The sequence below is a fragment of the Adiantum capillus-veneris genome, chromosome 17 (assembly GCF_014529385.1).
Source record: "Adiantum capillus-veneris isolate H3 chromosome 17, ASM1452938v2, whole genome shotgun sequence".
Classification (NCBI taxonomy): Eukaryota; Viridiplantae; Streptophyta; class Polypodiopsida; order Polypodiales; family Pteridaceae; genus Adiantum; species Adiantum capillus-veneris.
The window spans coordinates 11,090,264-11,114,235 of NC_140947.1; the positions used below are offsets into that span (position 1 = coordinate 11,090,264).

At 42.2% G+C, this 23,972-nt stretch overlaps 1 protein-coding gene across 1 annotated transcript; it reads left to right on the plus strand.

Annotated features, from left to right (window-relative positions):
- The first annotated feature begins 16,690 nt into the window (after window positions 1-16,690).
- On the plus strand, window positions 16,691-23,385 carry LOC147436804 (uncharacterized). Its single transcript, XM_086486215.1, has 3 exons — window positions 16,691-16,890; window positions 16,982-17,127; window positions 23,075-23,385. Exons 1-3 carry the CDS (start codon window positions 16,776-16,778, stop codon window positions 23,147-23,149), a joined length of 336 nt encoding a protein of 111 aa, XP_086342341.1. The 5' UTR covers window positions 16,691-16,775; the 3' UTR covers window positions 23,150-23,385.
- The last annotated feature ends 587 nt before the right edge of the window (window positions 23,386-23,972 follow it).

Consider the following 23,972-nt stretch of genomic DNA (forward strand, 5'->3'; position numbering starts at 1 on the left):
AATCCACACACACCCTCCACTTGCCGTTTTTCTTAGGAGTGACAACAACGGGAGAGACCCACTCTGAATTCTCCACTGGATAAATGAAACCTGCTGCTAGAAGCTTTCTTACCTCCTTGAGTAGAGCCTGCTCCTTAATGACTCCTAGCCTTCGTAGCTTTTGAGTCTTAGGTGTGGCCTCTGGCTTCAACTCAATCTTGTGTTGAACAACATCTACTCCACGCACATCGGTGTAGTCTTTAGCAAAAAGCCTCGGAAATTTCCTTAGCACACATTTGAACTCCTCTCTTTCATCCTTTGTAAGTGTTGTAGACAACATACCTTCTAACATTCCTTCATCTTCCACCTTTTGGTTCTCTTGAGGACCTACCTCCTCCAAGCCTTGACAAGAGGTCTCTTGGTTGCTTGGCTTAAACCTTACCCCCATGACTTTGATGGAAGACTCCTCTTCAGTAATGCTGCCACTACTTTCTTCTTCTGAAGTGCTATCGGTCCAACCTTCTTCCGTCTCACTTTGAGATGATTCTTCATAGAGCTCCTCTTGGCGTTGCTCCTTCATGTCAAAGACAACCTTCTTATAATTTTCATTCCTGCAAATTAATTTCCCACTCTCCCAATCCTGCAAAGCTCGCATTTTCATTAGCCATGGTCTTCCTAGGATAAATGGGTAACCATTTCCCTTGGTAGACATGACATAGAAATCCACTGCCTTCTTAATGCCAAAGGCCTCCACAAAAACATTTTTACAAATGCCTACGCACCTAGCCTTGCTATTGTTTGCCATTTTCACTTTGATTTCAGGTGTCTCATGGATGTGCATGCCTAGACTTTGCATGAGCCCTTCTGTCATGATGCAAATTTGTGCACCCCCATCCACTAGACCTTTCCTAACCAATCTTCCTTTTATGTAACAATCTAGCACAGGTGTAATATCCTCGTTCATTTCAGCATGTGCAATTTTTACAACAGGAAAACTATCTTTTACCTTTCTCCTAGTGCTAACTGCCTTTGTTAAATCCCTCCTAACTTGTGGGCATAATGCAAGAAACTGAGGCCATGAGATATTAGGACCCTTACCTCGCATGTCTTCCAACAGGTTGTATGGAGCCATACCATGTCCAAGAGGGAAGTCTTGGAGATTGATACGACGTCGAGTCCTCTTAGCTTCCTTGGTCTCCTTTGCCTTCTTGCCTTGTCCATGGTCACTCTGTGATGGGACACCCTCTTTCTCTTTACCTTTTCCTCGGCCACGCTTAATGCCATTTGCTTCCATGTCAACCTCATTTGAGTTTGTCACCTCTACCACATGCACATTTGGATCTGGCAAAGGTGGAACTCCTTCTACCCCTTGTGGAGGTGGTCTTGGTCCATTTGGTCTTTGTAGAAGCCTTGGTTGTTGACCAGTTCCTTCACCTGCATTCATCACTGGGTAATTCAAGTTAGGTCTCCCTGGCTCCCCACGGGGCCAAGGACAATTATACATCCCATGTCCAGACTCTCCGCAATAACAACATTGCAAGACTCTCCTAGGTCGTGGATCTCGCTCTTCAGACTTCTTTGCTTGTCCCTTTGGACCTACAGCTTGTGCAAGGTGAATTGACAGGCTGCTTAAAGATTCGTTTAACTTCTCAATTACTTCCGCCGTTACCTCAGGAAGCTCCCTCGATGTTGATGCTTGTGACTTACCTTTGGGTCTAAGACCTTCTATTGGAACCTCTCCCCTTAAGCACTTGAGTTTCCTATATTTCTCAGCAGCCCAGTTTCAGTTGCATCAAAGGTAGCAGGTGCACCCGCCTCAACTTTTACCTTAAGGTTAGGAAAGAGTCCGGCTATGAACCTTTCCTTCTTTAGAAATTCTGCACCATCACCAGGGTTAGCAACATTTCGTATCCATAGAGCCCAAAGACGTAGAAACTCTTGCTTGTACAAGTAGTAGTCATCTAAGTCTTTTTGCTTATGAGAAACAATGTCTTGCCATAATTTTTGAGTGTTTTGGGGATCAAAGAAGTATTTCTTGAAACGATTCAAAACTTCTGTGTAATTCCCCTTAACTTCCTCAGGCAAAGAGTCAAACCAAGTGCTAGCATCTTTCCTAAGGACCACCTCAAACATTTCTACACGTTCTTGATCAGTTATTATCCTCTTGATACGGCAAGACATCTTGAAATTCGCTAAAAATAATTCTGCATCCTCTCCAGGCTCTCCAAAGAAAAGAGGATACCCAGACATTTGGCGTTGGCTTTCCATTGAATTGATTTCAAAGTGACACCCGTTTTTGTTTTTCTTTCTTAAAAAGATTTACACAATAATGTTTTCTAGCTTGCAATCTATTCTACAACAAAATAAAGATATTCACATCAAACGACCTATGATAATCAATAAGAGGTAGGATGACAGGGTTTGGTGATGCGAAACTTTCTTCTGCTCTTTCGGCACCAAACATGAACACCATACGTTGTTGAAAATGGATTTTCCTACTAATTGCAATGTTTATTCTAATGTGTGGAGTGAAATGGAAGGGGAAAACCTCTATTCCTGGGCCATTATCCATGGTCTATGCATGACCTAATGCTTAAAACAAAACAAAAACATAGACGTCCAAACTAAGGTCGTACCTAATGAGAGGCAAAATAAAAGGATTTACTGAAGCGTTTATCTCGGCCAACCTAAGAGGACCTAAAATTCTACGAATGACACGTTGAAATTGCAACTTAGTACTAACAATTATGTGTACCTTTTGCCTTGCAATGGGAATGAAGGGATCATACAAATTTTCGTGATTCATGCAAACTACTTGACTATGCTAAAGGTTGATTCTACACAAAAATACACAAGCCGTCCTCCGTGGGGGCACCAATTTGAGGCGGTCCGGGGCGGGCAACAAGAAGAGCAACCTCTAGACACCCTTCAAGGCTCCCGTGCTGCTCAATGGGGCTGGGGCACAACACAACACAAACCAAAACAACAAACCCCAGCCAAATCCCAACTACACAAGGGGCACCACCTAGTTTAAGAGCGAACTAGGACGCAAAAGAGGAGAATCGTTAGAGCAACCCACAAACAAGCAAGGAATTTACACTAACCCTAACACCAATGGAATACTCTCACACACTAAAACACGAGAGAGAGAGAGAGAGAGAGAGAGAGAGAGAGAGAGAGAGATGGTGCTCGGGCTGCTTTGAAATGCATCGTTAATGATCAAGCAAACATAAATATATATATGTAAGAAAGAGAGAAAAAGGGGGAGAGGGTGCTTGTTGCATTAATACCTTCTTACAAATCTGTCATGACAAATCAAAGTGAGATTAGTATTTGTTCAACATAGCTTGCGTAAATTTCACCACAACGCATCACAAGAAAAACCACCCCAATCACTGTCTTAAGGCCAGGGGAGTCCTCTCCACCCTGTCGCCCTCTTACAGTATGTGGGATTTATGGCTAGATTGATGACAACACCCAAGACAAGCTATCAAGAACTTAATAAAAAACACCAAGACACTTACGCATCATTGTTGTCCATTACTTCACGTTGGAAGGGAGACAAAGTATCCAAGCTTAGTCCAAATCCACCCTCCTTGATTCAGCAAATGTTGGGCTTACACTAGTAGGAGAAATGATAGATTTCCTACTCTCAATTGAATGATCACTCTCTCTCTTACAATGGCATAGATTTCCCTTGCTGATCCCCTATTACCACACATGCACATGCATAAGACAATGAGCTTCCACTCAAGAGCTCCTTCTAGAGAGGTTGAGCTTGGCTTCTCAAGCTATAGCATAGTGCTCTTGCTTATGGCTCCCCCTTTTTGTGCTAGCTACACCCTCCTTTTATAGCAATTTTGAAGGCTAGGGTTACTCCTCTAACCATGGTTGGGTTAGATTTTCAGCAATTTATCTAATTTCTTTTGCTTGGAATTATCAAGAAGTTGGTGGGGAAAGAGAGAGGAGAGAAATGGAGGTGATAGGACTTTTCATAGTGGGTTAGTGTTAGTAGAGTTAGTATTAATTTACAAATGGAATTGGATATTTACAATGGGAGTATCCATGTAGGATACAAATAAGGAAGAAAAACTCTTAAGAGGTAAGAAAAGGTGGATTTCTTACAAGGTTGATGCTCCAAGTGTCTTGAGTAGGGCCAATTTTGACGCTTGTTGACGGTCCACTAGCTTTGACGGTACATTTTTTCTCCACTCTTGACCTTCCTTGAGAGACAAGGTAATTGAAGCTGAGTAATCAACCACCATGATGCTGTCTTTTAAGAGAAGAGGCTGAATTTTGTGGTTTTTTGATAGATATGGGTAATTTGGAGGAGGAAAAATGAGACTAGGTGGTCAATTTTGGAATGGAATTGTGTGTGGGAGGTATGAGTTCACCATGGTTTCTCTTATTCTTCAAGGTTGAGGAGAAGGTGAGTAGGGTGCAGAGAGGAGTGGTGAGAGAGGTGGGGATGAGGAGTGGAGAAGTGTGTGTGAAAGAGGAAAATGATAAAGTGGAAGAGAGAGTGTGGCTGCATAGCATGGGAAAACTGGGGTCCACTAATAAAATCATAGCTCACAGCTCGTAGCTCAAAAAAATATGAAAAAATTTGAGGCAAAAGTTCAACCCACGAGCTACAACTTTTGTTTGTATCACCTTTTCAAATTCGGAGAGCAAGTGAACTTTAAAAATTCAGCAAAACCGACCGTTTTTTTCCACTGCACAAGGTCCTTGTGGGGTCCTTCTTTGGATGATTCTTTTGAATACCTCCAAGAGTGAGCCCTCCATAGTGCATGTATGCATGCCACCTACCCTTGACCTTATTTGGTAGGTCTATAATTGAAGATATTGTTGAGATTAGGATATAAGTGAATAGTACAACTAAGAAAATCAAATATTGAGGGTCTAAAAAATATGTACATGTCAAATATAAATAATATAAGTGGAAAAAATATAAAGGGGTCAAAAGAAATCTCTCTCATTATGAGGCTACCATAAAAAGATAAATATTTTTGGTGTTCTAATTTTTTAGAAAAACAACAAAATAGATGTAGGAAGGGAAAAATCACAATAGTGAAAAAATATACACATAAATAAAACTAGTTTTTTGGATTTTTGTTGGGGTGGAGTTACACCAAATATAAGAGAAGCTTACATGAAAATATTTCTATATGGAATAAAGAGTATGAAAAATGGTAAGAAAAATTATGGTAATGGTGAGGCAATGTACAGAGCATAAATAACACACACCTAGGTAGAAATATTTAAATAAATACCAAAATAATTATGAAAAAATCTTTTATTTAGGCCCTATATACAAAGAAATATTTACATACGCATGGGCCATAATATACTTATATTTTTTATTTTTATTATTTTTTTGGCTCAACTAGCCTAATGACTAGCTAATTGAGGGTTTTTTATTTCAGTAAGGAGATATGGGAAAAGTCCCCTAACTCACACGCACCTATATACAGTGAAAGGGTGAGGGTAACCACAGTGTTTGAGTGATTTGATAGGGTGAGATAACTCCCTATGGCAATTACAGAGAGCCGAAAAACGGCTATCACTGGCAAGCACTTGGAAGAAATTTCAGCTTTGAAGTCAAAGATGGCAAAATCATTTGGCATGAAAGACATGGGTGAGGCAAGTCATATACTTGGTATGCGCATTGAGAGAGACAGATCAAAGAAGTTGATTTGGTTATCTCAAACAGAGTATATTGACAAGGTTTTGCAACGTTTCAATATGGAGAAGGGAAAGGCACTGAGTGTTCCATTGCCACCATATGTGAAACTTAGCAAACAAGATTGTCCTGTGTCTGAGGAAGAACAGGCTGAAATGGATAAGATTCCATATGCGTCTGCAGTGGGTAGTTTGATGTATGCAATGATTGCTACTCGCCCAGACATTGCATTTGCAGTGGGAGTAGTAAGTCGATACATGTCAAACCCATGCAAGAAACATTGGGAGGCAGTGAAAGGAATATTGAGATACCTGAAAGCTACAAAGAGTATGCGTATATGCTATGGGAGTCAGGAGCTAAGTGTAAAGGGTTTTACAGACTCAGATTATGCAGGTGACTTAGACAACCGAAGGTCTACGTCAGGGTATGTCTTTACATTGGCTGGTGGAGCAGTATCATGGCGTTCTAGATTACAAGATTGTGTTACTCAGTCTACTACAGAGGCTAAATATGTTGCAGCATCAGAGGCAAGCAAAGAATCAATTTGGCTTAATCGACTAGTAACAGATTTGGGAATCAAAGAAGAGATGCCTGTGTTATATTGTGATAGTCAAAGTGCTATACAATTGGCTCGCAATCCAGTTTATCACTCAAAGACAAAGCATGTGGATGTGAAGTATCATTTCATCAGGGAAATGCTCGAGGATAAGCAACTTCAGCTTGTCAAAGTTCACACCACAGAAAATCCTACTGATCTACTTACAAAAGGACTTCCCTCAGAGAGCTTTGCGCATTTTCGCAAGCAGTTAGGTGTAGGGTAGTACACCACTTCTCTACATCTCTTGTATATTAGCTTGTATAGTAGCTTCTCTCACACTTAAAGTAACACATTGGACTTTAAGTGGGAGGTTATTGGGGTATAAAGCCCAATGTGGTGGCCCAGGTAAGTGGGCGGGCCGCCAGGTATGTACACATATTCTTTTGTAAAAACCTAATAAGAACTCACTATGCTCTACACATTACAGTAGAGCGAGTTCACCATATCGTCATGCTCTTCTTCTCTCACTCTCTCTCGCGTCGCACTTCCGCTCGTACTCCTTCATTAGCATCTATATACATATTCTTTCCCTTGTAGTTGAAGTAGATTCTCCTTTCAGGGAACTTCATGTTGGCAGCCATGCGGTTGAACCATGGTGCCCCTAGGATAGCATCCTCATGTTGGAGACCACACTTAAAACATTTGTGATCCTTGCAAAAAGTTTCAAGCTCTTCAAGAGAGAGTTTATTTTTACCTTTGTAAACTCCTTTCTCCTTGGACCGATTGTTGTTGTTGTTGTTGGAATGACCTTGGGAAGAATTTTGGGCATTAATATTTCCCTTTGCATCACTTTTGTCTTTATTTTCCATGGGCTTGACATTCCGTCTAGCCCCTTGTTGAAAATTGATGCGTGAAGCAACCATAGTATGGTGGATTACTTCGCTGACAGAAGCAGGCTACCATGGTGGATTACTTCGCTGACAGAAGCAGGCTACCATGGTGGATTACTTCGCTAAGAGTAGCACGCCGTTGAGAGTTGACATACTCAACCATCTCTTCAGGCAATCCCGCACATAATTGTTGCTTTTTCTCAGCAAAGTCTATCTTTTGAAAGACATTAGCCTTGAGATGTAAATCACAAAAATTGTCCACATATTTGTGGATAGACTCATGAGAGAGAAGCCTTAAACTCCACCATTCGGTGAGCACTTTGTCCTTTGCATCGCTTGCAAGGAATTGCTTCATGATGGAAACTCGTAGAGTTTTCCATGTCTTTGGGGCTTTGCAGTTGCCACAAATGCTAGACCACCATTGACGAGCTGATTTTTGGAAGTGCATAGCTACATGGTGTAGCTTGGAGGACTCTGTGAAGCCTTCGTCTCCAAAGGCCGCATCAAATTGTTGGATAAAGGCCAATACTTTGTCGGTAGCACCAAAGGTGCCATCATAGGTGAGAAAAGAGATACTATTTCCTCCCTCTTTGAACTTCTTTAGCTTTTGTGACCTTCGTCATGCAGGGTAAGATTTGCGATGTCCTCCCCTCTTGTATTCTCTAGGAGAATAGCCATAGCTTTCATCGGTAGAGGAGGAAGGTGAAGAAGAAAGAGAAGAGGGTGACCTCTTTCTTGCCCTTTTCTTCCTTTGTTGCCTCTCTTCCCTTTGGAGTGACGAGGAGAAGAAGTATGGGTTAACCGTTTCCTCTTGGGAGGAATTGGTGATCCTTTAGTTCACCTTCTTCGTGGAGCCACATCTTTGGAGTAATTTAGGGATTCATTAATTTCTTGATCTTTGGATTCCTCCTCTCGTATGGGAGAGAGTCTTCTTTTGGTGGTCTCATCAAGAGGCCTCCTAAGCTCTCTCTCCTCTTGAAGAGGAAAGGAAATTCGGCTTGCAAAGCGGGGTTGCCCATAGCTTGTTGCAACCTAGTGACAAGATAATTCATGGGGGCATCATCATTAGCACCTTCATGTGCAAAATCAAAGTTATTAATGTTCATTCTACTCTCTTGGTTATTTTCAACCATGTTAATTAAACTTATGTGTTTACTTAGTGTATGCTTTGGCAACTCAAAACCTTAGTTTCTACTCTTCTTAGCCTTTGAAAATAGGCACTTAAGTATCTACACGAACAGCTCGAATTGGTTAATTATAGAGAGTAGTGGAGTGAGTCTAACATAGCGAAGTTGCCGAGGGATAGATCCTTTTAGACTTCTTATGGTTCAATAATGGTAAAGCCGTAGGCAAGTTTAAAAAGACTCCATTATTAAGACCAAAGCTCCCAAGGTGTGCACCATATCCCACATAGTGGGCTCAACAAAACCGATAATAGATCCCAGTCGCACTTACCCTAATATAATTAACAAAATCAACCATTAATAGGCTACTTAAGGACCTCTCTTCTTAAGCAAGAAAAGAGAAACCAAATGCTCTGATACCAATGTAATGGGAATGGCCTATGAACTTTGAGAGTAGCGGAATTAGGAAATTAGATGAAGCACTTTTGTGAGATTAATTTGTGAGCATAGCGGGTAAACTTAATTGATGGTAGCAACATAAACATAGTACTTAGTTAACTTGGCATGAACAATACTTTTGCAAGAGAGAGAGTTTAGAGAACATGACAACAGTTGAGGACCGGATTCATACGTAGCCGGTCCCCCCTCCAATAGGCATTTGTATTATAGTTTCTCCCATCAACAGAGACTTGGTACAGTACAATCTTTGTGTTCCTTGTGACCTAGGTGATGCAATGAAGATAGAAAGCTTCATGCATCACAAGCCTAACATAAACTTTGAAGAAAGCATTAACTATCCCAAGCCTCAGTTCCAAGGCCTCAAACACCTTCGAAGGTGGAGAGAGCTAGCGGGGAATAAGGATAGGGAAGAGGAAGAAGAAACGTTCCATAGGAGAAAGAAATAGTTTCTCAGTTATCATCACTCTTCTTGCTAGCATACATAATAGCATAGTAATGAAGATGGAGAAGATGGAAAGCTTAAGCATTGAAGCGTGGCTCTTGGTTGGATTTGCATTCCATAGCCAAGAGTGTTGGTGTAGGCTCTCACTTCTCACAAGCTTGGAGAAGGAGGTGGAGTTCCTCAACTTTCACCAAGTAAGAATGGTCCACAAAATGAGTGTGTGTGTGTGGTGTATACCCCCCCAACACCCCCTTTGCTTGCTTGGGGCGAGTTCTAGCCTTTCCACATGCTTCAAGCTCATTGGACCCCTCTCCCCCTAACCAATCACATGCATCATGCATTCAGGTACATGGGTAGTCTTTGGACAAGTGTCCTCCTTACCCCTTAGAGAGAGAGAGAGCTTGAAAATATCTAGATATTTGTTGGATGGAACTAGAAGCTCATTGGACCCCTCTTTAGCCCAAGCAATAGCATTCAAGCACACCATGTGGCTAAGCATAGGGAGAGTCTGACATGTGTCCCATGTGCCCCTTGAGAAAAGGGGTGCCCTTTGGGTGGGTGGGAGGTTAAGTCAAAGATTCCCCTAACTTTGGTACTTTTCCCCTCCTTTGTAGGGTCTCTTTTTGACTCAAGCACCTTACCCCCCATGCATGCGAAGCTTCTCAAGCACCTTCCTCATTAAGTTTGTAGGGTCTCTTTTTGACTCAAGCACCTTACCCCCCATGCATGGGAAGCTTCTCAAGCACATTCCTCATTAAGTATGACAAGCATCTCAAGTACCTTAGTCATCAAGCAGGACAAGCACCTCAAGCACCTTAGTCATCAAGCACGACAAGCAGCTCAAGCTTAGGTCAGGTTCCCACCTCAAGCTCCAGCCCTAGTCTAAGGTCAAAGGACTTTTAACACTAACCATTGGAGGTCTTTAATGAAGCTAACCCTAAGGTCTTTTAAGCTCCATTAGTTAACCTTGCTCTTTGACATACCATCTCTCATTTGGATCCCTTTACCAGTGGCCTCGTGTTGAGATATATCTGTAAGCATATGTCTATATTATAACCCTTGTTCCCGTTTATTATCCCACATTAAATGATCCGTTTAATATGAGAAAATCATTTGGGTTGGTTAGATATTAGATTTTATGACACATAATAAGAGAAAATTTATAGTTGCTGCATCTAATGCGTCCAAGAAGCCCAAGGGGCCTAGGGACCATCTGTTTAATGAAGAGTTTGAGAAGGCTAAGAAGAAAAGGTTATGTTTACATGTTTAGGGAGTGGACACGGCAAAAAGGATTTCTCAAAGGAGAAATCTATTGCCCAAGAAGCGGTGCACATGTTGCAGCTTCCGCCTCTCAAGTCCTCTCGTTTTTCCAATGTGGAAGTACACACACCAAAGCGGTGCACGAGTGTTGTATCACGACCTCAATGTGGCATCCGGCCTTTGGTCCACATGAGTTGGTGCATTTACATCCATGGTCACAAGGTACAAACCTTGGTAGAAGATGGTGCTTCACACAATTTCATTAACTATAAGATAGTGAAACATCTCAATTTGCCCTAGACTCCGAGTTCCCATCGTTAAACGAAGACGCCGCGGTGTAGAATACCTAAGTGAAGGATGCACCGATGGAGATTCAAGGGTATGGCACGTCCTTGAATTTTCAAGTCATGAATATGGATAGGGCAGATGTGATCCTTAGTCGAGAGTGGTCATTTAGTTTAGGATCATCATTAAAACATAGCTATGAGCACAGTATTTTGATATTCAAATCCAATGGCGTACACGTGCTGCTATTGGGGGAGAAGGATGTTCCTTCCTTGCCAGTTATTTGTACAACCGATCTTATAAAGCTCTCTTCTCAAGATGAAATAAAAGAGCTCTTTTTGTGTTACTCATAGTGTCATTTTTTGTCAAACGTTAATAATGTTTTAAATGACAATTCCTCAACATCGCATGCTTCTCTCTCTGCTCTTCCAACTATGGCTACTTCTCTCTCACTAGAATAAGCAAACGTTGCAAATAAGTTAAAAGAATTATTAATGGAATACAAAGATGTATTCCTAGATGATTTGCCACCAGGGTTAACTCTCCACCATACTTTTGTATGGCACTTTTGCATGACATGCACCATATATTAAGTATTTTCACTCTGTCATGCTTCATTGCAAGACAAAATGTTTTACTATTTACATTGCTTTTATGTAGCTTGACTCAAACATTGTCCTTCGGGTTGCACGATTGGATGACGCCGCCCATACATGATTATTAAGTTAGTAGTGCAGTTTAATTTTTATGGTCTGCTGATGCTTTTTGTATTTTTGGAGTTTGTCAATGCTTCCTCCTTACCCCCTAGAGAGAGAGAGCTTGAAAATATCTAGATATTTGTTGGATGGAACTAGAAGCTCATTGGACCCCTCTTTAGCCCAAGCAATAGCATTCAAACACACCATGTGGCTAAGCATAGGGAGAGTCTGACATGTGTCCCATGTGCCCCTTGAGAAAAGGGGTGCCCTTTGGGTGGGTGGGAGGTTAAGTCAAGGATTCCCCTAACTTTGGGACTTTTCCCTCCTTTGCAGGGTCTCTTTTTGACTCAAGCACCTTACCCCCCATGCATGCGAAGCTTCTCAAGCACCTTCCTCATTAAGTTTGTAAGGTCTCTTTTTGACTCAAGCACCTTACCCACCATGCATGGGAAGCTTCTCAAGCACCTTTCTCATTAAGTATGACAAGCATCTCAAGTACCTTAGTCATCAAGCAGGACAAGCACCTCAAGAACCTTAGTCATCAAGCACGACAAGCACCTCAAGCTTAGGTCAGGTTCCCACCTCAAGCTCCAGCCCTAGCTTGTCTAAGGTCAAAGGACTTTTAACACTAACCATTGGAGGTCTTTAATGAAGCTAACCCTAAGGACTTTTAAGCTCCATTAGTTAACCTTGCTCTTTGACATACCATCTCTCATTTGGACCCCTTTACCAGTGGCCTCGTGTTGAGATATATCTGTAAGCATATGTCTATATTATAACCCTTGTTCCCGTTTATTATCCCGCATTAAATGATCCGTTTAATATGAGAAAATCATTTGGGTTGGTTAGATATTAGATTTTATGACACATAATAAGAGAAAATTTATAGTTCCTGCATCTAATGCGTCCAAGAAGCCCAAGGGGCCTAGGGACCATCTGTTTAATGAAGAGTTTGAGAAGGCTAAGAAGAAAAGGTTATGTTTACATGTTTAGGGAGTGGACACGGCAAAAAGGATTGTTCAAAGGAGAAATCTATTGCCCAAGAAGCGGTGCACATGTTGCAGCTTCCGCCTCTCAAGTCCTCCTCTCGTTTTTCCAATGTGGAAGTACACACACCAAAGCGGTGCACGAGTGTTGTATCACGACCTCAATGCGGCATCCGACCTTTGGTCCACATGAGTTGGTGCATTTACATCCATGGTCACAAGGTACAAACCTTGGTAGAAGATGGTGCTTCACACAATTTCATTAACTATAAGATAGTGAAACATCTCAATTTGCCCTAGACTCCGAGTTCCCATCGTTAAACGAAGACGCCGCGGTGTAGAATACCTAAGTGAAGGATGCACCGATGGAGATTCAAGGGTATCGCACGTCCTTGAATTTTCAAGTCATGAATATGGATAGGGCAGATGTGATCCTTAGTCGAGAGTGGTCATTTAGTTTAGGATCATCATCAAAACATAGCTATGAGCACAGTATTTTGATATTCGAATCCAATGGCGTACACGTGCTGCTATTGGGGGAGAAGGATGTTCCTTCCTTGCCAGTTATTTGTACAACCGAGCTTATAAAGCTCTCTTCTCAAGATGAAATAAAAGAACTCTTTTTGTGTTACTCATAGTGTCATTTTTGGTCAAACGTTAATAATGTTTTAAATGACAATTCCTCAACATCGCATGCTTCTCTCTCTTCTCTTCCAACTATGGCTACTTCTCTCTCACTAGAATAAGCAAACGTTGCAAATAAGTTAAAAGAATTATTAATGGAATACAAAGATGTATTCCTAGATGATTTGCCACCAGGGTTAACTCTCCACCATACTTTTGTATGGCACTTTTGCATGACGTGCACTATATATTAAGTATTTTCACTCTGTCACGCTTCATTGCAAGACAAAATGTTTTACTATTTACATTGCTTTTATGTAGCTTGACTCAAACATTGTCCTTCGGGTTGCATGATTGGATGACGCCGCCCATACATGATTATTAAGTTAGTAGTGCAGTTTAATTTTTATGGTCTGCTGATGCTTTTTGTATTTTTTGAGTTTGTCAATGCTTCCTCCTTACCCCTTAGAGAGAGAGAGCTTGAAAATATCTAGATATTTGTTGGATGGAACTAGAAGCTCATTGGACCCCTCTTTAGCCCATGCAATAGCATTCAAGCACACCATGTGGCTAAGCATAGGGAGAGTCTGACATGTGTCCCATGTGCCCCTTGAGAAAAGGGGTGCCCTTTGGGTGGGTGGGAGGTTAAGTCAAGGATTCCCCTAACTTTGGGACTTTTCCCTCCTTTGCAGGGTCTCTTTTTGACTCAAGCACCTTACCCCCCATGCATGCGAAGCTTCTCAAGCACCTTCCTCATTAAGTTTGTAAGGTCTCTTTTTGACTCAAGCACCTTACCCACCATGCATGGGAAGCTTCTCAAGCACCTTTCTCATTAAGTATGACAATCATCTCAAGTACCTTAGTCATCAAGCAGGACAAGCACCTCAAGAACCTTAGTCATCAAGCACGACAAGCACCTCAAGCTTAGGTCAGGTTCCCACCTCAAGCTCAGACCTAGCTTGTCTAAGGTCAAAGGACTTTTAACACTAACCATTGGAGGTCTTTAATGAAGCTAACCCTAAGGTCTTTTAAGCTCCATTAGTTAACCTTGCTCTTTGACATACCATCTCTCATTTGGACCCCTTTACCAGTGGCCTCGTGTTGAGATATATCTGTAAGCATATGTCTATATTATAACCCTTGTTCCCGTTTATTATCCCACATTAAATGATCCGTTTAATATGAGAAAATCATTTGGGTTGGTTAGATATTAGATTTTATGACACATAATAAGAGAAAATTTATAGTTGCTGCATCTAATGCATCCAAGAAGCCCAAGGGGCCTAGGGACCATCTGTTTAATGAAGAGTTTGAGAAGGCTAAGAAGAAAAGGTTATGTTTACATGTTTAGGGAGTGGACACGGCAAAAAGGATTGTTCAAAGGAGAAATCTATTGCCCAAGAAGCGGTGCACATGTTGCAGCTTCCGCCTCTCAAGTCCTCCTCTCGTTTTTCCAATGTGGAAGTACACACACCAAAGCGGTGCACGAGTGTTGTATCACGGCCTCAATGCGGCATCCGACCTTTGGTCCACATGAGTTGGTGCATTTACATCCATGGTCACAAGGTACAAACCTTGGTAGAAGATGGTGCTTCACACAATTTCATTAACTATAAGATAGTGAAACATCACAATTTGCTCTAGACTCGGAGTTCCCATCGTTAAACGAAGACGCCGCGGTGTAGAATACCTAAGTGAAGGATGCACTGATGGAGATTCAAGGGTATCGCACGTCCTTGAATTTTCAAGTCATGAATATGGATAGGGCAGATGTGATCCTTAGTCGAGAGTGGTCATTTAGTTTAGGATCATCATTAAAACATAGCTATGAGCACAGTATTTTGATATTCAAATCCAATGGCGTACACGTGCTGCTATTGGGGGAGAAGGATGTTCCTTCCTTGCCAGTTATTTGTACAACCGAGCTTATAAAGCTCTCTTCTCAAGATGAAATAAAAGAACTCTTTTTGTGTTACTCATAGTGTCATTTTTTGTCAAACGTTAATAATGTTTTTAATGACAATTCCTCAACATCGCATGCTTCTCTCTCTGCTCTTCCAACTATGGCTACTTCTCTCTCACTAGAATAAGCAAACGTTGCAAATAAGTTAAAAGAATTATTAATGGAATACAAAGATGTATTCCTAGATGATTTGCCACCAGGGTTAACTCTCCACCATACTTTTGTATGGCACTTTTGCATGACGTGCACTATATATTAAGTATTTTCACTCTTTCACGCTTCATTGCAAGACAAAATGTTTTACTATTTACATTGCTTTTATGTAGCTTGACTCAAACATTGTCCTTCGGGTTGCACGATTGGATGACGCCGCCCATACATGATTATTAAGTTAGTAGTGCAGTTTAAATTTTATGGTCTGCTGATGCTTTTTGTATTTTTGAGTTTGTCAATGCTTCCTTAAGTTTAGTTTAGCTACGTGTTTTCCTCACTAATACATGCTCAATCTCGATCATTGTATTTATAAATCGTATAGACACACAATTCTTTTCTCACAGTTGGGAAATTCAACTTATGTATTGCAGTACTCAATGCACTTTGTACATGTTTACTTTATTCCTAGGTGGTTGATGGCAATCTATGTATGTCCTTGTTTGGCTCTCTGCATAACCGTTCTATAGCACAAAGACAACCCTTTATCCCATCATTTTCCTCCTCATATATTTGCACGAGATTCTGTGATTGACAACCAAGACTCCTTGCTCCCTCTGATTCTGACAACACTTAACTCTCTCTCTCTCTCTCTCTCTCTCTCACGACAGTTTCCTACGATGTTTAAATACTCTTCTTCTTCTTATTCTCTCTCTCTCTCTCTCTCTCTCTCTCTCTCTCTCTCTCTCTCTCTCAAGATAGTTTCCAATGATGTTAAAATACTCTTCTTCATCTTCTTCTCCTCTCTCTCTCTCTCTCTCTCTCTCTCTCTCTCACTGAGGATAGTTTCCTACCACGTTAAAATACTCTTCTTCTTCTTCTTCTCTCTCTCTCTCTCTCTCTCTCTCTCTCTCTCTCTCTATATATATATATATATATATATATATATATATATATATCAGGTTCTACGAGAAATAAGAGAAAATTGACTATGCTTAATTTAGAGTAAGTTGGGTGCCTCAAATATGGATCCCCGATCTAGAGACTAAATGGCTGATATTATCGGATTGAATAGCAATCTATAAATAAACTACCAAAGTAAGTTAAGGAGTAGGGTTTAAAGAGAATAATTAAGTTGCAACCCTTTGCTCGATTCAATTACCTCCTTTACTAGCCCTCTATTGTATAGTGAGCCCTATGGGACACAACTTGCTTCTTCCAATGCTCATCAAGTCCCAAGCTGAGTTATTGTTGTTGCCTATCAATTGGTTTTATTCACCCACTCATGTTCCACAACAAAAGCCGAGGCAACATCAATCACAACCAACTAACCAACTGCGCTCCAAAATCTATCAGAACACTACGACAAAGAGTAGCACCTTGGTCTCATTGCTTCAACAATCGTAGAGAAAGCCATGAAATTGGACCATTTTAGAGACATCTATAGAGCCAATCAATCATTTTATATGTTTAATAAATACACATGCAATTCTTTTAAAAAAATTTGTCAATGCAATTTGCACCGTTTACTTCAGCGCTAGATGCTTAATGTCAATCTGTGGATGTCCTCTCACGTTCTATAGCAACGTCCACCAGTTTGACGAACCGTTCCCAATTGGTCGAGAGTTCAAAGCTTTGCCAAAAATTTTGTAATTATCAGCAGGCCACACTGAAGCTCCACGGTCCACCAACGTATGGCCAGCCGAGTCATGTGTCGGGGAGTTCAGAGATCAGGATTGGCCCGCTATTGCACAACCTCTTCAGAAGGCGCTGCAGCAGAGTCCGCGTCAGAGACAGTTTCTAACACAGGTGTACACACACACACACACAGAGAGAGAGAGAGAGAGAGAGAGAGAGAGAGAGAGAGAGAGAGAGAGAGAGTTTTCTGATTTACATGCAGGATTGTCTGTTGTCGATTTCTTGAAAAGCATAGGCCATGGGGTGGAGGCTCATGCTGAAAAGATTGCAAAGAAGGTCGAAACCTTGGATGAACTGCTGCTTATTAGAAGAATGAAACTTAAAAAGATTGAAGTGCCTTGTAAACAGGTGGGTTTCTGATTTTGGACACAAACTGTTACACCGTTGTTTCGCTTCATAGGGTCTGTAAGTTTTTAAGCCTGGGAAATCCATAGACATGAGTTCACCATCCAATGACTCTAGAAGCATTCGTCGTGAGTGCAATGTGCACACATGGAGTTTCTGAGATTTTTCCACTATATCTCCCTCACCGGGGATGCATTTGACATGAGAATTGAACTGACACATTCCTCTAGCCCTAATCTACATGCTAGTGTTGTTGGATGCCCATGAAATTGTAAAAGAACACCCATCAAATATGTGTGTATCAGATGGCAAGTGGTGCCATCCGATAATAGTGGAATTAGAGCTTTAAACGTCCTCTTTTCTGAAAGCACACCAACCCCTTCCTGAGTAGACAATTCTGCAGAGCTTCCAACAGTTTTTGAACTACATGTTGCCACCTCTGTCGCCCCAAGCTTTTCCTCCTCTGGCATGAGAAAGCACAAGGGGGTCCTCTTGGCAACCCACACAATCTTCTATTCCGATTGGGGACTTCTACCTAGTGCAACCGCCTTCACGACCGCCGTTGCCGCCACCTCCCCCACTGCCACTTGGATTGGAGCCTGTATGCCTACCCCTATGATCCACCTCCAGGCATGGCATCAAATCAGCCTAAGGACTTAAAAGATAGTGGATCCATGGTCAAATTTTTGAATTTTCATGTAAGGTGCAGCGGAAGTGAATGTTGGACTTTGCTCAAGATGAGTGCTCCGAACTGTGCTCAAGGGTTCCTTTTACTTACGGAAGGGAGAGCCTTCCATTCCTTTAGTGAGAGAGTGCAATGGACACAAACAAAGTGGATAAACACTGTGAATGAAGGTGCTGAGACTGAGAAATAGAGAGAGAAGAGAATACGACACCAGGAAGTTGTCAAACCCTCCTCCGAAGGCCCCACTCTCTAGCGGTCTACTTATGATTGCACAAATCTCTACAATGCTTGGACTTGCAGACGATGTCGACGACGATGAGGAAGACGACGAGACGGGTTGAAATCTGAAAATGCTAATGGTTGAAATCTGCAAATCTTTATCTGCTGAATTTTGACTCTATGTCGATGACGACGATGCGACGACGACGTGCTGAAAAAGCAGATGCTAAAATTTGCGTTTTCTGGGCTGGAACTGTAAAACTTGATGAATCTCATCGTGTGGCAAGGATCTGCTACGGGAAGGTGAGATCTGCGAGGTTCGGGGGTTCTGCTGCGGGTACTGACTGCTGAAAACTGAAAACGCTGATGCTATCTGAGGTCTTGTCGCGAAGATTTGCAAAAACGCTGGACTGCCAGGCTGATGCAAAAACACTAGGGTGGAAAATGATCTTCTGCAGTGGAAATCTGCTAACTGCTGTAGAAACTACTGACGCTAGGGGATCTGCTGTCTTGTGGTCGCCGGGGTTGCTCTGCAATGCAAAAACGCCAAGACTGATCTAGAACTGGAAACGCTAGCCTTTGCTGTTGGGCAAAAACGCTAGGCCTTTGTGGTGGTCCTGCTGAGAAGTTGCCTGTTGAGCAAGGTGCTCCTGCTGCCTCTTCTGCTAGAAAGTGCTAGCTCTGGTTTGCTTATATATTATCTTAGCAAAATTGCCCTACCTAGTTCCCAACAAAAGTCACTTAATAAATAAGTGAAAAATGTCAAAAATAGAGAAAATAGGTTTAATGCACTAGAAAATTCTCTTGATGGATTCTAACGAGAATGCTGATGATCATGCTGTGTGCAACCGGAGGATATGCATGTAATCTAAGTGTCTGGACATGCACGGTCTGCGAACAGACTCAGAGAAGTGTCAGATCACTTCCTATTCTAGACTGGCTTGATTGATTGAACCCTGGTCATGCTGTAGCTTGTCCACGGACACATAGGGTTGGATGTGTCACGTGACATCCCCTCCTTTTCAAAGTGAGGTACTGGTACCGAATTGTATGGCGTCGAGGGAGATCGCCAAAGTGACTGGAAAAAGGCAATTCTTTCGAACAAACTATGCATGCAATGTAGATGAACAAAGTGACGAGTGCGAAACCGTTCATCAAACACACGCAAACAATGGGGTCGAATCTTGACTTTCTAATCTAAATCAATCAACCTGTGGCAAATCACAATGGAGATGCCCGTGCTTGATGCTCAATCCTTCTTGTGCTCTTTCAGATACTGTGTCATGCCAAGGAAGAGACATGGAATGTGAATTTCTTGAATGCAAATGTTTTATCTTTTCATGAGGAATCCGCATTGATCCGTGCTCATTCATGAGTGAATCGTGCTCAACGTACAATATGGGATGCCTATGAAAAGGGATCACATAAAGACGTTGACTAAAATACAAGAAATCATCACGAATGAAACACTCGAACAATGTGTGCTGACTAATCATTCGAACACATAATACTTCTTGTGGGGGTTCTTTGGACGTAGGCTCGAGAGCCAAGATCGGTTCTTCGTGTTTGATCGAATCTTTTTGTGGGGGTTCTCTGGACCTCGACTCGAGAGCCAAGATCGGTTGTTCATGATTGATTGAATCTGCAATGAGGTTAGCTTCACTAGAGAAAGTATCAACTATCACATCATCCTTGTGAACAATCACATCATCTTCATGCAAATCATCATGCTTGTGAGAAATCACATCTTGATCATGCAAATCATCATGCTTGTCCTTATCATCCAAATCATCATGCTCATCATCATCATTCAGATCATCATGCTTATCATTATTAGGCAATTCATCATGCTTATCATCATGCAAATCCTATGTGTCGTGCTTTGGAGAAGAAGAGACGGAGAGAGTCTGTAAGGTGCAGCGGAATGAATGTTGTATTTTCTCAAGATTAGTGATCTTTATTGCTCAAGGTTCCTTTTAGTTCTGAGGGAAGGAGAGAGCCTTCTGTCTTATGGAGAGTGCTATGATCACAAATAAAGTGAGTGGATATTGTGCGTGCAAGTGAATGAGACTGAGAGAAGGAGAGAGAAGAGATACGACACCCGAGAGTTTGTAAAACCCTCCTTCGAAGGCCCCACTCTCGTCGGCGAGAGTGGTCTACTTTGATTGCACAAAGGTGTACAATGCGTATGCAATGGACCGATGCAACTTGGACTATGCCGATGACGACAACGATGATGATGACGAAGACTTAGGCTGAAATCTGTGATCTTCTATTGGCTGAATTTCGTGGACTGTTTCGGGGCTGAAATGGACTGTTTTACTGTTGTCTTAAGGGCTGAAAATGGTGGATCTGGCAGGGGTCATGCTGATGGTAAAAACGCTGAAGTCTTGCATCTGTCAGGCTGCGTTTTTAGGGCTGTTATCAGCTGCTGAAAACGCTGCAAAGGCTGATGTATACCTGTTGAGAAAACGTTACAAAAACGCTGAAATCTGCTGGTTGTCTAGCGTTAGTAAAAACGCTAATGGCTGGCTGTTTTTGTTGTGGGAAAAACGCCAGGCAAGAGGCTCTAGGCGATGGTTTGCTATAGGGGAGAAACGCCAAAGGGTGGATCTTGTAGGCGAGGCTTGTGTGAAGAAAACGCCAAGGGAAGGTTGGTCTAATGTTGAGAAGTTGCCCGTTGAGCGGGAAGCTCCTGCTGCCTCTTCTGCCAATTACTGCTAACTTGGGTTTGCTTATATATTAACTTAGCAAAATTGCCCTACCTACTTTTGTTGGAAAGTCACTTAAAAATAATAAGTGAAAATAACCAAAAATAGAAAAATAGGCTAAATGCACTGGAAAATTCCCCTGACTGAATCTGATGGATCTTGAAGGGAATACTGATGATCATGTTGTGTGCAACCAGAGGATATGCATCTACACTCAGTGACTGGGCATGCACGGTCTACGAAGAGACTCACAAAAGTGCCAGATCACTTCTAATCTAGACTTGACTGAACTGACTGGGTGTAGCTTGTTCACGGACACATAGGGTTGGGATGTGTCACGTGACAGAGTCTCTTTCTCCTGATTTTGTTCAAACTGCACCTGCACAACTGAAAAGAGTCTCACTTTAAAAAGGAGGGGATGTCACGTGACACATCTAACCCTATGTGCACGTGGACAAGCTACTTCATGACATGGGTTCAGTTCAGTTCAGTCAGCCTAAATTAGGAAGTGTGGCACTTTTGTGAGTCTGTTCGCATACCGTGCATATCCAGACACTTAGAGTAGGTGCATATGCTCTGGTTGCACACATCATGATCATCAGATTTCCATCAGAACCCATCAGGAGCATTTTTACAGTGCATAGACCTATTTTTCCTATGTTAGCCAATTTTCACTTATTATTTTTAAGTGACTTTAGGTAGGGCAAACTTTGCAAGAGAATATATAAGAAACCTAGCGCTAGCATAATATGGCAGAAGAGGCAGCAGGAACACCTTGTTTAACATGCACCTTCTCAGCAAGACTGGGAAGCCTGGCGTTCTTCATCAGAAAAGCCCAACGTTTTCGGTGCATGGTCGTTGCATTGTCGTCATCGCCGTCGTCACCGACATAGAGTTAGAATTCAGCAGATAAAGATTTGCAGATTTTGGCCATTAGCGTTTTCAGATTTCAGCCCGTCTTGTCGTCGTCCTCATCGTCGGCAAGTCCAAGCATTGTAGAGATTTGTGCAATCAGTAGTAAACCGCTCTCGTTATAGAGAGTGGGGCCTTCGGAGGAGGGTTTGACAACATTCTGGTGTCGTATTCTTCTCTCTCTAGCTCTCAGTCTTAGTACCTTCATTCACAGTGTTCACCACTTTGTTTGTGATCATTTGCACTCTCTCACTAAAGGAACGGAAGGCTCTCCCTTTCGTAAGTAAAAGGAACCTTGAGCACAGTTCGGAGCACTCATCTTGAGCAAAGTTCAACATTCACTTCCGCTGCACCTTACAAGATGGTTGTCCTCTTGCAGAAAATGCTAGATCCAGATCTGGCTGAAAAACGCTAGTGCAAGGGAGGGGCAGTAGGTGGCGATCAAGGTAGAGGGAGGGAGGGCGAGAGCAGAGGTTGCAGAAGATGCTGCAGATCCACAAAACGCTAGGGCTGAAAGCAGAGAACGCTGGTCCCAAGAAAACGCTGATGTAGAAGAAGCACTTCTTTGCGATGAAATCCTCCGCTCTGTCCTCCCAGGGGATGGCGATGGCAGATCCAAGCCTAGAGCCCTGAAACCATGTCAGAGTGAGCAGCGGAAGGTGGAGAGAGAGAGAGAGAGAGAGAGACAATGGCGATGGACACACAAGAGAGATGGAAAAGGTTGGCAAGCCCCAATAACTCCAGATGGCATAAACCTGCCTGTTCAAGACAAGATATGTATGGGATAGTGCATCCTCCCCTCCTATATATAGGAGAATAGGGAGTAGGTAGGGCAGACCAGAAACCCCAACGACAATGCACAAAATAACCCATAAATGAGGAAAAAATGGAAAAGAACCAGAATAGGTCTGGCCGGGCAAAGTGTTGAGCAAAACCCTAAATGTGCCTGAAGATCCCTGTCCAACAGGTGTACGGGTGGCCAACCCACAACCAAGGGCCAATGCACGTGATGTGTGTGAAGCTTGTGGGTAGGGTGCGAAGCATCTGCAGATGAAGAATCTAACACATCAAGAGGAGGAAGATGCCAAGGCTTCCAATAACGTAGAGATACATATTACATCTTTCCAAGAGAAAGCATCGAGATACTCCATCAAGAGAGATATTTTTACTATTTTGGCTATGGATGTACTTTCATATAGGCAGTTACGCCTTTAGGCTTAGACTCTCCCCCCCCCCCCCTCTCTCTCTCTCTCATAGCTGATCGTTCTGTTTTCACATTTGATTGCAATCTTGCCAAGCTGTGAATGAAAAAGCATCACACAGTTTCATGTTTAGTAACTTTGCACATTTCACATCTCAACGCTGTGTATGCTGATGCCTTATATTTCATGTTTTCCTAATTTTGTGATAATCATATTTTCAGAGGAAGATGATTATGCGCTACACAGAAAAATATAGACAAAACCTTTGGCGACCTAAGGTGGCTGAATCCTCCTGAGTGTGGTGGTTGAGTATAGGAGCATATTGGCGACGGAAATGATATCATCGCTGACTGCACAGAGATCCTATTGTATTGCAGGAGGTCCTTAGTAGCTGAAAATCTTGCTCATAGCTTTTGTATCTCGTGCTCCGAGGCTTGAAGTCTTGAACTTAATAGCTGGGTATGAAAAACACTTATGTCCACTGTTTGGTCGTAGTGGATAATTGGAGGTAATTGATATATCTTTCATGGGACTGGTAGATCTCTTATAGAGAGTTCATGTCTTGTGTGGTCACACAAAGTGACTTTTTTCTGCCTTTGCAACTTAACCAGCAAGTGTCGAGTCATAAGGGAGATCTTGTTTGTTTGAAGCAGACAGTAAATGAACCTAGATCATAATGCATGGATCGGTCATCTAACATTGTATGAGTGTGCTCTGCTGATGTTGCATCTGGAAAGGGGAATTTTGTTTCTAATATTAAACCAGGGCAATTAATCATGCAGGTGTGCAGTTCTGTAAAGTTTTATGTTAATGTGGGGATTGAGAGATTATTATGATGGATGTGAGAGACAGTCACAACGTCCAGAATGGGAGCTGCCTCACATATACATTGTTGGTGAGTAGCTGGAGGTTGCTAAAAGAGTATCAAGGGAAGTTGTTCATGTTTTAGAGGATGGAATTAACCTAGGCCCATGGGTATCTTCTTTATGTTCATGCTGAATATGGCTGAGGAACGAGGTTGTGGAAGCCGTGAACTTTTGCGCTGTGGTAGGGACCAAGGATGCAAGGTCCCATGTGAAGATTGACGGAGCTGGGTGCAAGCCGTGTGTTGAATGGCTA